Raw genomic sequence first — 16,086 nt, forward strand, 5'->3', positions numbered from 1 at the left:
TTCAGGACTGTCCCTTGTGAGGACTCCCACCATCCTCCCCTCTCTGGGTTCAGAGGCTTAGGGCTTGAACTGATTCTTGCAGCTTGCTTTGAACCATGCTTTGAATGGTTCAAAACCTAACTGACCAATGTTACCYGCAAGCTCACAGGCAAATCGGTTTGGACTTGATGGTAGCCTTTTTTCATAAAGAAGTCCTCTTCTGAACTGAAGAGGTGTGTCCAAAGACCTTTTAAGGGCCTCTAAAATGTAGTGCCTAGCAGTAGTGGTGTTTTATGCTCATTCTATTCAGTCTGTGCAGAAAGAATGTATAGAAGGAATGTATATGTGGAAGCATACATTGCCATCTTTAAATAATTGTGGCTGTGTAATAGCTGACAAATTAAAATAAGTGCAGTAGTAATCTTAAAAAAAAAAAAAAAAAAAAAAAAAAAAAAAAAAAAAAAAAAAAAAAAAAAAAAAAAAAAAAAAAAAGATTTAGACTGGAAAAAAAATGACCTATTGAAGAAAACTTCTCCCCTACTCCTATCCTAAATATCAAAGATTCATCAGGACTTTATATGTACTGTTTAAATATTAGATTGAGGACTTCAATTTAGCATCATTAGGATATTTAAACTTCTCTTTGACTTGAAACTCTTGGTTAAAAGACATCTCCCCCTGCCCCAGCACCTTAGTCTCTCTCCTGACTTCAATTTTAGGCAGAACTCATTTGATCTGTTTATTTCCAAATCTTACTTCTCTTGCTGGAGCAGGCTCCAAATAAGCTTGGTGGAGTCTGCATCTAGGTCTGACTTCTGCACAGTGGTTTCCTGATATAGTTTCTATCTGTCAGTAACTGTATAAAGTAGCCTATGGTAAGTTAAAATCCTATGTTGCTTATCACTAGTGGATAAAGCTATTTTTTAATTTAAGAAAAACCCCACAACTCTTAGCTTCTTTTCGTACATTCTTGAATCGCCACCTTATAGGTTCCCTCTGAATAGTTCAGCGTATGGAATCATTATCCCCCAAATGCACTGGGCACATGTCTCGAATGATTGATTTCTAGAATGTGAAAATATTTAAAGGAAGCAGGATGTTAGTTTAAAAGTATGGTGTGATTTTGTTCTTTTTTTTTTYTTCCCTCGGAGCTAAAATAAATTCTATTTTAATCTGATTCTTCAGTGTTCTTGTAGTATATTATTTTTAATTGTAGAAAATCTGTGGGGTTTTTTTTATTTTTAATTGTAGAAAATCTGTGTGTGTTTTTTTTTTTTTTTTTTTTTAAACTTGAAGACACTCGGTAGCTAGTTCAGGAGCCCACATCATCAGGTCCTGAGTTCCGTTTTTCAGCCCTTCTGAGACAAGTGACCTCTGGTTCATGATGTACTTGGCAAATAGCTTTAGAGTTAGCCCATGTGTCTCCACTTTGACAATATGCTGTTGTATGCAGTAGGGAGTTCAGGATACTCATGCAGACCATAAGTCCGTCAGTAGGCACCAAATCATTGCAAATCATGAGCTTTTTTGTTTTGTTTTTGTTTTTGGCTGCCTGTAGGGACATGAAGAAAAATGGCAAATGCATATCTTAGACACCTAAAGTCATTCTTAAATTTTTTTTCTACACAGAGCTCAACAAAAATCCAGTGGAAGGCTTTTCAGCGGGCTTAATAGATGACAATGATCTTTATCGATGGGAAGTCCTTATTATTGGTCCTCCAGATACACTATAGTAAGTACTGCTACTTGTACAGAAACTTAAGCAAACTGATTTACTAGTTCTAGTTTGGTCTAAGTGAGCAGAAGCTAACCTAAGTCTCCATGCTGAGCAGTTTATAGGTAACTAAGTTAGGTAATGTTATTCTGTTGCTAGTAAAGTATCTGTAAATAGCTGAATTTGGTATGTAGAAGTTCTAAACTACTTTGCTGCTCTGGGAAAAATGCCACCCAGATCYCTTAGTGTACTGCTGTAAACAAGAGAGAATAGGGTATGCTAAGAGGCAACTTCTGTTGTCTGTGCCTTTAAGGCAGAGGTACTCAGCCTGCTGTGCTCTTACTGATGCTCTTAGTGCTGTGAAGTTCTCGGTTAGCCACTAGCACAAATTTAAGCCATTCCAACTTAGTGCTGGCAATTACAGGAAAATACTCAATAGAGGGATGTAGTTGTAAAGGTGCAGCAGGCTATAGAATTAGCCTGAAGTCCCATCAGTTYAAGACGTGTCATCCTCCATAATTGGTAACTCACTGAAGGAGAGCTTTCCCATGTGACCAAGGGTATGTTAATGTTGATCAAAGTTGAATTGTTGGGAAGTCTTTTGCAGTGGACTTCAAAAAGCTTTAATAGATCCTAACTCTTCTCTTGCTCCCAYGAACTGGGATCTCTAATTGGAATTTTAACATAAAAACCATGAAGTTTGTACAGTTACTTTTCTTCCCAGACTTAGTTGGCTGTGTTTATGCAGCTATATATTTCTGAAGCACTGTGGTACGTGCAGTGTGATTTATTTCTTTATAGGGAGTGGGCAAAGGCTTTAGCTAATTGAGTGTGATTTGTCTCTTCCTTGTAGAGCTTCTTTATGATACTAGCTCCTGGGAAAGATTTTGTGCCTGGAAGAGGTCAGTTTAAAGTGTGCCTCTTACAGATGAACTGCTCTCCTTCATTAAGCTGTTCCAGTAGTAAATTACTGATTAAAAAAAGCCTTCTAGTGGCATTTACCTGAGGTCAGTTCTAGTTACAACATCAAGTTGTCGTAAACCTTTGTTTGCAGGCTTTGAAGTAAGTGCTTAAATGCAGTAATCAGATGCTTTGCTTCTCAAGCTCATTATGTTGTGCTCCTCAAGTCTTTCATGAGACAAATCTCCAACTTCTGTGACCTCTTTGGAGCAGTCTAGTTGTGAGCCATTATATTCTCATGGCTGTTCTATACTGTCAGCAAAGACATACTGCTTCTAACTGAGCCTTTTCCTCATGTATCTAAGAATTGCAGTAGCATGTATGGAGGTGTGTGTGTGGTGTTTTGTATTTACTTGTTGGGTTTTACGCTCCCTCTACCCCTCCCCAATCCTTATCCTAGGGTTCTGAGCTTGTTTTTAGGCTTTTTACCTAGGAAGAAGCCGTCTGCTGTTCCAGTCCTTAGTTACTGCTTTCCAAGATAGTATTACTGAATCCTTCCTTCCTCATCCATTTTACTGTGGCAGTAGAACAGAATATTCTAACTTAACCAGGGAATAAGCATTTTTTTTACCTGTAGGCTCATTCCTTATTCTGTGTTTTTTTTTTTTTTTTTTTTTTTTTTCCTGAATTTACCTAAGAAAGACTTTAGATTTGGTGAATGGCTCTGTTAGGACCAGTATATTGGGAAAGCTGCTTAAAAGTGTCACTGACATCTCTTGATGGACAACTGCACTTTAACTAGTTACTAATGTGTATCTAGTTACAGGTCTGTGTTTATACCTGGATCCCCACATCATTTGACAATGCATATGCCATACACAGCTCAGTAGCTTTATCTAGATCTGCTCCTTTAAGGGAAGGAAGAAACTTTTTTCTTAAACTACAAGAAAAGGACCTACTGCTTTAGAGCTATTGACAAATGTAATCTAACTCTCCTTTATCTTGACTAGTAGGGTGTTAGAATAGCCAGTCTTGTTTCTGGGATTCTTAGCTTTCCCAGGAACAAGAATTCCCTGGGAACTGCCTGCCTTTCTGAAATTTGTGGAAAGATGAATGCTATTGGTTCACATCTCCTCAGCTGCCTTCTAAGAGGCAAGCCATTTAGACCTGGTGATGTATTTGGTTGTTTGTTTTTCTTAAGATCAGACACTTGTTAAAACTGCACATCTTCCTTGTTACTGGTGGTAAGAAATTTTATTTTCTCATTAGCCTGTGGGCTTTAAATACTGGCTCCTGCTCCATTACAAATACAGAAAATATAAATGCACCGAACAACTCTTTCCTACCACAATTCTCTTGTGTGTGTGTGGCCACTGAGGAGTGGCTCGTCGTACTACACCTCATCTCGCACTGCTTTCTTCCGTGGTTTTGTTCAGATTCTCATCTGAATCTGAACAAAATCTGTTTTGCAATTTCCAACTTGGTTATGAACATCAGTTACAAGAAATAACAGTAATAGGGCAAATGTTGTAAGGCTTTCTTTTTGGTACAGGCCTTCACACTTCTCAAAAGTGAACATTCCTGGATATCAAAACCTCACTATTTAAATAGGTCAGTTACCTCAGCTAAGTATGTACTTCCCACATGAGAACTGGATACCTGTTTACCGTTCTCCAGTTTAGTGGGTAACTGTAACTCGGAACAACTCGCTGTCATGTTTCAGTCCATCCAGCAAAGTGCTGGAAAGGTAGCACCAGCAGTTTTTAAATAGTAGCRCTAGAGATGCAAAGAAAAAGTTTTGCTCTAATTTTTTAAGGCTTACTGCTACAGACTGATACTGAGAGATGAAGACTAAGGTGTCCTTTAGGAAGAATACAAGCAGGTATCTGCTGGACTGTATTTTAGTCTCAGTAAAGGGCTTTWTTAGCAGCACCTTTATTTTTTTTTTCCTCTTTATTGTTAACAAATGCAATAGCGAAAAAACCTTAAGGTTGTAATTGCAGATGGTGGATTTCTTGTGCAGTTTTTTTGAATTTATTTTTGCTCCGGAACATCATCCTAATTCTAAAAAAGAAGCAAGCATTAGGGAACTGGCAATATCTTGTGAAAGGATCTCAATCTAGAAACTCCTTTTRTGGCATGTAAAAATATTGGTACTGTTAATTACCCAAATGGTGTTAAGCTGTGGAAGGGGTAAACCTGAAGATGTCGATGCATCATTAAGTTCCAGCCTTCAGCTCAAGCTTACAAGAAACTCCACTGAGATATTTTTGATTCCCCAGTGAAGGTGGTGTTTTCAAGGCTCATCTTACTTTTCCAAAAGACTATCCACTGAGGCCGCCAAAAATGAAGTTCATCACAGAAATCTGGCACCCAAATGGTAAGAAATACTGAAGTTTTAATGTATTTTGCAACTAAGAAATGTTGTGACTAAACACTTCCACATTTATTTTCAGGCCAGAAATATGAAACTCTGCATTTACTTTGTTTTCACTTCAAAAAGAAGTAGTAACCATTGCATAGTTTCTAAACTCTGCTCTGAGAGACTGCTCCTAAAGTATTTTCGCTAGCTTTTTGAATTCTTGGTAACTGTATAGGTGTCTTCTCCTCAGACCAGAATTTTGTACTACATATATAGAAACTTGRTTTTTCTAGCTACTATTTGTCATACCACTAAGTACTTCATCTTACTGTATTGCTGATTTGGTGGTTCAGTATAGAAGACCCRGGTTTGTCTCCCAGTGACGCATGAAGTAACAGCATCTTTTTAGCCACTCTGAAGATGATTCCTGCTTAAGCTTTATTTATTTCTGGGCTGCTGGACATAGGTGGGAAGGTAACATAAAACAGAAGAGGGTTTTTACCGGAGAAGGAGGGATGTTCTTCAGGTTCTAAAGTCAGTGTCTGAGTTGCAGATGTGAAAAGCTGGGGGGAGACCAACACAGTGAACAGAGGACATTCTGATACTGTGTCAGTTAAACTCTAGAAATACCAAAATTCTTGTCAGGAAGACTCCAATCCAGCAACTTAAATTATATTCCAATATACAACAGTAATATCTAGTTGATGGGAGGAAAGAAAAGGTTACCCTCTGATTTGCTGATCTTACCAGAAAAATGCTGTAGTGGGAGCTCATTTAAATAGTCTTGCARGTTGTAGCCTGATGTAAGAAGTTGTCTGCTCCCTGCCCTCTGCCAAAAGCCTAGATCAGAATAACTGACCAAGCCTCACTTCTTGGGGACTTAAGTTGTAGATGAAAAAGGAAAGTAAGCAATTGTTAAAGCCTCTTCATCAGCTTGTTTTGAGACTAGCTGGAGTTGGAGGCTAACGGTTCTGTAACTAACCTGAAGAAATGCCAGCGTGTTGTTCATTACTGAAATATGTCCTGTTCTATTTTGTAGTTGACAAGAATGGGGATGTCTGCATTTCAATTCTTCACGAGCCTGGAGAAGACAAATATGGCTATGAAAAACCTGAGGAACGCTGGCTTCCCATTCACACAGTGGAAACTATAATGATTAGTGTAATTTCTATGCTGGCGGATCCCAATGGTGATTCTCCTGCTAATGTTGATGCAGCGGTAAGATTTTTCTTGGTCTGCAAATGGTCTTTGGTATRGAGAACTAAACTCTTGGCTACAGAGTTCAGTTTCTTTTGTGACAAACAGAACAGTAGTTTTTTGGATGAACCTCTTACAGCTAAGCTAAGGCTCTTCTATTATTGAGAAAAGCCCGTGTGCTGTGAAACATAAACTTAACTGTATTCATTAGTTATACAAGGACTAACTAGTAATTATTTCATGTAGACTGCAAGGTAAAGATACTGCCAAACTGCACAGGCAGTGGTTTAACTTCTCCTATGCAGTAATGCATTTGGAGTAAATTTGTGTTCACAGGCTACCTATGGGTAAATTCTAGCTCCTTTCATCTTAGAAAGTTCAAGGAATCTGGCTGTGCAAAATCCTGTGTGGCTGTAAACAACTACCAGTTCCAACAGCTGTTAAGTTTACCTGCAGTGGTTGATATATTCTAAAGCCTGTTTTGATTTCTAATATGCTACTTGTGTAGTGTATTAAAATTGTCTAAAATTACATAAGATGTTGATTTATTGATTTGAACAGAAGGAGGAAATGTAGTGGAGTGCCTCAGTACAATTATGTTGTGACTTCTTGCATTTGCCTCTGTAAAGCCATTCTATTAAATCTTAGATTAAAGCTGTGGGTTTGACTCTGTAGATCTGTACTTCGAGAATGCAGTTGAAAACTTCATTGGGCATCTGGCCTTTAGCTCTGAAGAAAGYGTTATCCTAGACTTGAATGCCTTGCTAAGGGGTAGGGAGAAGGCCATGGATTACAGTTGGAAAACCAAAGCAAATTTGCAGTGATTCTCCCTAAGTTTGTCATTAGGGAGACAAATGTTTCATGCAGCATCATGTTTCCTGGAGTGTGGCCTGTGCTGTGGGCTTGTGTAAATGCATTTTTTGTTGCTCTTATCAAGAGCTGAATGGCAGACTAATAGGTGTTTGTAGTGGGGAGGGAAGAGTTCTCAGTGCTGAGAGGCACTAACTGTCATTTAGTTTACTGGTTACTGGTGACATAGTTTGGTAAAGACTAATACATGCAATATTGTTAAAGAGAAGCTATGGGATTTTATCTTTTTTTTTTAACGACCCTGCGAGAGTGAGGAAAAGGGAAGTGGTAATTGGAAGGTGTGAGGATTCCTAGAAGCATGTTAACCTGCTTTGTTGAACTAGGTTAACTTTMTTAAAGTGGGCAGGAGCTTAGTTTCCTGAAGCCTTTGATCTACAATGCTGTTAGTATTGCCAAAGGTGGCTGAGCTCATCTCAGAAATAATGGTGGAAATAGACTTGTGTGAAACATCTAATGGGGCAAGGGGGAACTAAGTAGTAGTGAAGTCCTCACCCAACATTCTTGTGAGTGTTGGATGTCCCCTCTTGTGTCATGTTACTGGTGGAAATAAATATCCAGGCTATGCGAGTGTTTCCTGTTGGCAAACCTGAGAATACTGGGAGGAGCAAGCTATTAATGAAATGCTAAAAGTACAATTAGAATTCCTGTTTGCAAACTCATGTATGTTGAATGTTGCTGACCTGATACTGGAGAAAGCTTGTATTTTTAGCTGTGCTTATCACCCTGTTAGCGTATCTTTTGCAGTCTTTTCCTGTGTTGTACCTCTGTTCTCTGCCAACTACTTCAGGGGTGATTCTCCCTCTGTATGATAGATGTTATATCTAAAGCTATGCCTTTTAAAGGGGTTGCAAGTTTACCCACTGGTGAGTAGGTCTCTGAGCCTTATGGGTGAAAGTAGAAAAAAAATCTTAAGGGAACAAAGCATTTCCTACCCCAGCTTGAAGGAGCAAGAACTTAATCCCTCTCTGACTATGAGGATGATATTAAGGCATCAGTAATGTAATGGATGCTAGTGACCATAGGAATACAACGGCGGTGGGTAAAATACCTGCTTCACAGAAAACTGAACAATGTGTGTTGGAGTGCTGTCTTTTGGAGTGGGGGAAGATACAAGGGACAGGAGCCTGAGCAGACACTGCTGGAGGCAAGTAGAACAGTTCATGACCTGAGTTTTGGAGAGATTACTGTCAAATTGGGAACATCACTTGCCATTCAATTTTGAACACTGCTTCACAGAGCTACAAATCTAAAAGGTAGAAACAAAACCTAAGTATCTGAAGCCAGGAAAGCGTGAACTCAAAGCTTTTCTTGGCCTTAAGCCCTCTTGCATAAACTGCCCTGTGTCTCTGTCCAGCGAACCAAATGCTTGCTGTATTAATTGCTGGAAAAGGAGAACAAATTAATTAATAGCCTTTTGTGCTTTCACGAGAAAAGTAAGACCTGCTGAGYTTGTCAAGATACTGACTGTGCTAGGTGAGCTTCGAGGTGGTGAATGTTAGGGTATATCAACTACCACTGTCTTCTCTGGCTCAACTGTGCTACAACCTTCACCCCACACAAGGGATAAAAGAGTTTTACCTGCTATGTTACTTCAGGAAAATACTAAGCATGCAAATACTGCTTATACCAAAACCTAACATCTGTACAACCTATTTCATGAACTAATAAGTATTTTGTTTTGTTGTTTTTTTTTTTTTCACTACTTCAGTGCCTAAATAAGGTAGTGTCCAGTACATCAACCTTAGTCATGTTTTGTGATGCTCCTGCACTTTAATCTGAGCTCTTCATGAAGCTGGTACAGAATCAAAGTTTAAAACTGACTGCATTTCCTTGTGTGGGTTTGTGGTGATACCATGGCACATCTCCAGGTTCAGACTAACCTGTCTTGCCTATCTTCCAGTTCATCTTTATCTTTGCTCTTCATCTATGCAGTTCTAAAATTGGATAGCTGTCACAATATACGTATGGGATAGTCTCTGAGTATTCTGTTAAGATYGTCCTCATGGAGCCAATATCTTGCAGCCATATCTAACTACATTTTTTTTTCCCTTTTTGAAGGGCACTGTCTCCTAAATAGTATAACTTCTGTAGTTSTATCCTGGAGTATCCTCGTTGAAAGTCTCCAATGCCTGATTAAAAGGGAATGGAAACTGTCCTAAAAATTGTGGAATAATTACTGGCTCAGCAAAGTTGYTGTGCCTTTTTTATCACTGCAGATAAAGTTAGTTTTTATAACCTGTATGAATAGGTTCTGGTCTATAGACTTTCTTCTAGAGCAAGCTGAAATAAATGGATTTCAGTTTTGGCATTGCAAACTGCTTGTAACCACCGGATTAGTCTTGAAGAATGCCAAAATGCCAAGGAGAGGTTAGGCCAGATCTTTGCTGTTCTGTGGGTAACTTGCACAGAAACCCAGTGCAATCAGTGCTTTGTAAGCTCCGAATGTCACAGGTGCTTAGTGGCTAGCTCAACAGCTGTAAACAAATCTAAGTGTTCATTGGATGGCTAGTATCTAGAATTAAACACCAAGATTCTTCCTGGAATTTTTCCATTGTTATAGCACTGACATCTGAAAGCTGTCTATTCAATTACAGAAAGAATGGAGAGAAGACAGAAATGGAGAATTCAAAAGAAAAGTTGCCCGCTGTGTAAGAAAAAGCCAAGAAACTGCTTTTGAGTGACACTTATTCAGCAGCTAGTAGCTTCACTTTTTTCAGGGTAAGTATCTAAAGTAGTCAGATAACTGAGTTGAGGGTTTTCTGGATTAGGTAAGTGTTGCTGAGCTCAATTTTTTGTTTTTGTTCAAAAACGCCCCCCTCAACCTTTCTTTTTACCAGCTTGCTTGCACTAGAGTTTTTTGGCTATGTTTTATACTGAAGACTTTGTGGTTAAGGAAATACTGAAGAACTTTGCAGTGCAGTAACAGCCCCCTCTGTCTACTGTGGGGAACTCTACTAGTACCTTTATACTGTTGAGGAGTTGAAGTTTTATTTAGCAGTATTAATCCTGCTTTATTAAGTGCTTAAGGACTTTTGGGGCTATAAAAGAAGGGAATACCTGTTCCTTCATGTTCACTATTGTGAAAACTACTTGTTTGAGTCTTGAGATAAGACAAGCAAGATGCTTTTAAGTTCATACACATGTGGAATTTCTCTTGCAGATACTGGTGCCATGTTGCTTGCAAGCTTTATCTGAGGTGTTAGTGAAGTTACTGGGAAGCCTTTTAGAAAGGATTGCTTCAAATATCTGTGGGAATTTTTATTTAAATAAAAACAAAAAACCCTGCTAGGATRTTAAAGAGGATGAATTGAGATATTACCATAGATGATATCAAGAAAGATTGCATTCTCTTTGACAGCCCTGAAATAACTTAATGTTACTGGGGAAGRTCTAATTATAGTTTCAGGGAAGACAGCCAGATTTTGTTTGAAAACTGAACTGTGGCACATCTGAGAGCCTCTACCAGTTTTGCCCTTAGGGGAGCTGATGGATCATATTTACACCTTATGTCCTCCTGATAAAATGAGCTCCTGACTCAAGGTGTTTACTGCAACTTGAATAATCCCATCCTCTCAATAGAGGAATCTCTTACAATAAGTTCTCATAGAAAGCTGTGTACTAAAATGTGGCACTCAAATACCTAGCCTTTGTTCACTTTATTCCTTGGCACAGCAAGATTAACTTCCTCAATTAGCTAATAGATTTCCCACCTATCTYTTCAGAGCAAAACAGATCTTCATGTTAAAGCTGCCTTTTTTAATGGTTAGTTTGGCAAATAAACTACTCTGATCCATTTGGGCAGAAAAGTCTCCAAAAACATATGAATTTATGTACTGGGTAGCTTCAGCACGCAAAATGGGGCAGGGGGATTATGACACTGCCTATAATCTGGTGGGATTGTACTGTCGAAACTACTAAAATGGYTTACTAAATTCTCCTGCTAGTTAGCACCTTGGTGAAGAAACAAGTACGTATAGGAGATGGTGGAACTCGCTCTTTTGTAAGAATTAGTTCTGTCTGAAAAGCTTTATTTGTACGCAGTATCTCTTATCAGAAGAAATGCTTTGATTAAAGTGAACTTCTTCCAGTATAGAGAAAGCATGAGAAATGCTTAGTATTTATCAAAAGACCAGGCAAAGGAACTGACTCTTATGCAGCTGTTCAAAACTACACTGTAAGAATTGTTTGTGCAACTGAAAGTGTTTTTTCTCTTCCTAGAGAAAGAGGGAGTAGCTGTGAGGAAACACTTCAGAGTAACCTCAACTAACCTTAATTCTGTTGCCATATTAAAGTTGGCCATAGTGAAAGCATGTTCATGACAAATACTAGCTATTGATTTCTGGAAGGCAAAAATCTTTTCAAAATCTTACTGACACCTCCAAAGTAAGCGATGTGTGATGAGTTGGATGARAAGGGGCTGTATAGTGTGCTTCAAATGAGCAGAGTCTGCTTTGCTAGCTGTGGTATTTAACGAAGCACTACTGTGTCATTTTTATACCGCACTTTGCTGTTCAGTCAGCATCTGTCGTTCACAATAAATGACGTATAAAAATGTTCAATGGTAAATCTTCAAGTGTTTTGCATTAAGTTTGAGTAATGAAAACATACACTGTGCACTTGATAAATGACTTAAAAGTGATAGGAGCTCAAAAGTGTGACAGTTGGGTTCAGATGCACAGTATGCTGCACTAACTAAAATCTGTCTCGGATGATGATCTTTGCATTTAAGCATCTTCTGCTTAGAGGTATGTAAAGTTCTTGCACAAGTATCAAATATCTATCTTGAACAGAAACACTATTTAAGATCTTAAAATAATTAAGAATTGTGAAGGGTTTTATTCTAATGAATTTGATTTCTTTGTAGGTCTTCAATTGAGAAACATGGCACTGTTTTTTTTCCTGCACTCTACCCACCTATTGCTGGACTTCTGTTGTTACAAGTTGGCAAACACTGGCTGGAACTGGGCTGCAATAAAACATGCCAGTTATCAATGCTGACAAGAGCCTAACAAGTGCCAACACAAGATGATTACGCATTTTGAAATCTAATGAACTGCTTTAACCTTCAGGAAGAATTGTAAAGATGTGTACATAGCACAACATGATCCGGATAATATATATACTGTTCATGTACATCCACAAATACACATTGTACCAAATAATGCTGTCTGTAGTTAGGATAAGAATCGTGTAAATTCTAAAGATTTTAGCAAGTTTTTCTCTCCCTATTCATTGTTTCCTATCAGTTTAAAGAAAAAAACAAAAACAGCAACAAAAAAACTTGTGAAGCATGTCAAACTAAAACTAATTAGGATAAAGACTTTTTTTCCACTTAATTTTCCTTTGACCCACTGAGGCTTAATTAAAATCTCTTGCTTATTAAAGTTTAGTATCTCTTTTGGTTTTTGGAAATGTGCTCCCTCTTTATCCCTCATCAGAATTTAAGATTTTCCTAATTAAACCCTGAAAGGATTTGCTATCAATTACTTGTGTCTTCTTTTATGATGACCTTTGTAGTCTCAAAGGTGCTTTTTTTCTTTCTCCTCCTTTTTAAAACCCAATTGCACATACTTCTTGAATTGGGTATAGCAATAAAACTGGCCATGGAGCACCCTTAGGCAGCTTGCTGAGTTTTTACCTTCCAAAGGACTTGAGTGCTTTCATTTGGAAGTTCAGTTGACTAAGTTAGTCCAAGATAGGATGAGCTGCTTTTTCTGGGTGTGGTGTGTTTTTTTTTTTTTTTTTTTTTCCTTGCCTTTTTCCTTGCCTGTTTGTGAGGTGGGGTGTGTGTATGGGAGGCTTGTTTTTTCTCAAAGTTGCATTCGAGCATGCACATTCAAGTAGGCTTTCAAATGACTAATTTCTGGGTTTGGTATCAAAAACACTTTCCCTCCTTATCCTTTTTCTCTCTTCTGTGGCCCTTCGTATTCTTTGCCTTCTACTTCAGAGTTTCCTTACCTAATGTACAAAGAAAATTGCGATGTATATTTTCATGTAATTTGAGTTTTTTGAATTCTGTCACCTTCTGTAGTGAGTTCTTCCAAAATATAATTTTTTCCAATAATGTTGTGTCAACCTGGCTGTTTTCAGTATCTTAAATAGGAAGGGGGAACTGCAGTTAGAGCACAACTTACCTGAACTCCTTCAAGGACCTAAAACTCTGCAAACACTTGTTAAATTTGACATTGTATTTAATTTTGAAATAACAATTAAAACAATTCTTTCTTTCTCTTAGAACTGTCTTGGACCTCCGGCGAACAAATCCTGATCTCAGAGTACCTAGTAACTTTTTTCCAGGCCTATCTGAAATAACTCTCTACCAAAGACTTGCAGAGGAACCTGCACCTACCTGGCTGTTCTCTGCTCTGTCAGAGATTGGTTTTATTTTAGCCTTTAACAGCACAGAGAGAAACCCTCTAATTTATTAGTCAGTTAAAGTGTCATTAAAAGTCATCTTGTAGTAAGCTTTCAGTATTAATTTGCTAGCTGGCTATACTTTGTTTCAGGTCACTATGCAATCAATATATGTACACCAAAAAGGTATATAGCAGGTTTTATGAGGGTCTGGGTAGGGTGGAAGATGGGAAGACTTGTTAGTCGCAAGGCAAGCATATGGGATTGAAAAAAAAAAATACAGGTATACTAATCAAGACTTAAGGTGAAGTCATTACTTTCTCCTGTAGTTGCTTTAGATAAACATACCGTGTTTGATAGTCATATTTGCAAATTTGATAACAAAGTATTTTGAGAAACCATTAGTTAAAATTGAATTTTAATTGGATAGCTTCCTCGTGTAGGCAGGCAGATGTATGGAGTACTTCAGTGCTATCTGGGCCCAGACACGATAGCTGCTTTCTCATTCCCGTTTGAGTGCCTGTCTAAAACTTTTTTTTTTTTTTTTAATTTATCCAAGACTTGGGATTGTGTTGAATCGCAGCAGCTTGGTGCCACCTTTCTATTACTAAAGTACCAGGAGATGTTCCTGTTCTTAAATCTAGTACTGGCCGCCTTCACCACTAGCCATCTTTCACCTTTCCTTCTGCCTTTCCATTGAGTACCCAAAGAAGTGGCAGCAATTGCAAATAACCAATACTTGCTGCTTTGAGCAGATTGGAAAGTATTCTGTGTTTTCTTACAAGCTAACAAACACACACAGTCTACATTTGACTCATCAGTAAACATCACAGCTTAAATCTTACCTAATTTGCTTTGTAAAAGAAGTACTTTGGGGTTTGTTTTCTGTTTTTAGAGGAAGGCCTGGAAATTTTAGTCTTGCATCAGTTTTAGGGAAGAATTGTTAGTCTCATAGCAGTGTTGGTCCCCACTTTGCGAATATAAAACTACTGTTTTGCCCGCCCAGACAGTTACGTGATTCCACACGGCCCAGATACTCCAAAAGAAGGAGCATGACTGTGAAATAGCTTTAAGACATTGCTTGTGAGACAGCTTACAAGCTGCAGGTATGACTAATGTCCAATAATTTAATTAAGAAGGTATCTGAGATTCTGGTGCCAGGTGTCCAGCTTGTAACAAATCTTTGGTAGGTGCACAAATGGCCTACTTGTCTGTGGCCCCACTCGGGTTTTTGTTTGTTCCTGCCTCGTGCAAGGGCACAGCCATGGCTAGGTGCTTAGTGATAGGAAAGCAGAGGTTTCTGCTTAATTACCTCAAGATGTTCACACCATTTAAGACATGCACTACAAATAAGTAGTACCAGCGTACTTGTGGAACAATCAAGGAAACCAGCATTCTTAATCATTTTCACTTGTTGCAGGATCTTTCATCTAGTTTGGTTTTATGTAATTGTCTGCGTACTGTTTTTTTTATTATTATCTGGAGACTCACGATTAKGGGTGAGATTTTCTGTCTCCTCTGTTCCCCCAGTACCTTGTGGCCTGCTTTCCAGATAACACTGCATTACTGGGGAGAAAAAAAAAAGGAAGGGAAAGCATAGAATTCTAATAAATATCAAAATCGGATGGCCGTCTCAATTCCTTTTTCATGCTTCTCCATGCTGCTACTTACGCATCAGAGAAGTTTTTTGTAAAAATCAATCAGGTTATGAAGCTGTCATTCTCAAATTCTTTCCTGCTGTGATGCCTAGAAAATGCTTATTGAAACTAGAAGATCAATAAATGGAGAACGTTAATTCTGAAGTGATTATAAGTGTATTTTGTTACAATCATTCTATTTGTAGGGTTTGGGGGATGGACTTYTTATCGTCAGTGCCATCAGGTACGCTGTGGCTGGTACGATGCCATAACTGCAAGCRGCGGAGCACTGCGAATCTTAAGATTTCTTCGTATCTTCAGAAGCGTGTACTAGTGGTTTCAAACCCAAACAAACGGAAATTGGGTTTTAAAGAGAAGTGATAATAAAATTGTTTCTCTCTCTGACGGATTCTCAACAGAAATGACCAGATTGCCAATTCTCCAGGTGGAAAACATGGCAGAAATGTGAAAACTATTGCTACCAAGAAATTTATGACTGAATGTAGTAGCAGTAAGCACTTCCTYGCTGCTACGCGAGGTAACAGGTGGGACCCCGAAGGCAGTGTTGTACGTGTTACGTAGCAAAGCCACGGAAAATGAGGCATGTGTGTCCTGAGTGGTCTATAAATTACAGTTTGTGGCTCTCCTCGGTCTATGCCCAATTCTAGTTTCACTGTTTTGTCCAAAATAGGGAGAAAATTAAGGACTGGAGCAACTTTTCAAAGGCCACTTAATGGTGAATTCAGGAGAAAATTACTGATYTGCGATACCGTGGGCAACGTGTTAAAAACGTTCGTCTGAAGATTGGAGCAAACCAAAAAAATCGCTCTTGGGCAAAAGGTKTTGGAAGATGCGTCAAATATTACGCCCTCGCTCCTGCGCGGGCAGGCGAGGCCCGCGGCGCTGCGCGCACGCTGGGGAGACGCGCGCTTTCCTCTCAGCCGCGCGGCCCGCGGCAGCGGCGCCTCCAGGGCAGCAGCCGCCATGGCGGTTACGGCGCGGCCGAGCAGCGACCAGCGGAGCCCCAGCCGCGCCGCCGCCGCCTCCCTCCCCCGGCGGCCACGGACCCAGCG

General features: G+C 39.0%; 1 protein-coding gene across 2 annotated transcripts in view; it reads left to right on the forward strand.

Annotated features, from left to right (window-relative positions):
- Positions 1-15,178, forward strand: part of UBE2G1 (ubiquitin conjugating enzyme E2 G1) — a 28,846-nt gene extending 13,668 nt beyond the window's left edge. Inside the window, exons 2-6 of one of the 2 annotated variants that reach the window (XM_085315049.1) lie at positions 1,609-1,711; positions 4,876-4,973; positions 5,995-6,173; positions 9,617-9,740; positions 11,887-15,178. In XM_085315049.1, the coding sequence (XP_085171175.1) occupies positions 1,609-1,711; positions 4,876-4,973; positions 5,995-6,173; positions 9,617-9,703 (467 nt within the window). In that variant the 3' untranslated portion in view covers positions 9,704-9,740; positions 11,887-15,178. Of the gene's footprint in view, positions 1-1,608; positions 1,712-4,875; positions 4,974-5,994; positions 6,174-9,616; positions 9,741-11,886 lie in introns of those variants that run through there. The other variant, XM_085315056.1, reaches the window with a different exon arrangement.
- Positions 15,179-16,086: the final 908 nt, after the last annotated feature.

This window comes from Rhea americana, unplaced genomic scaffold (genome assembly GCF_003343005.1).
Source record: "Rhea americana isolate MKP2758 unplaced genomic scaffold, rheAme1 scaffold_111, whole genome shotgun sequence".
Lineage (NCBI taxonomy): Eukaryota > Metazoa > Chordata > Aves > Rheiformes > Rheidae > Rhea > Rhea americana.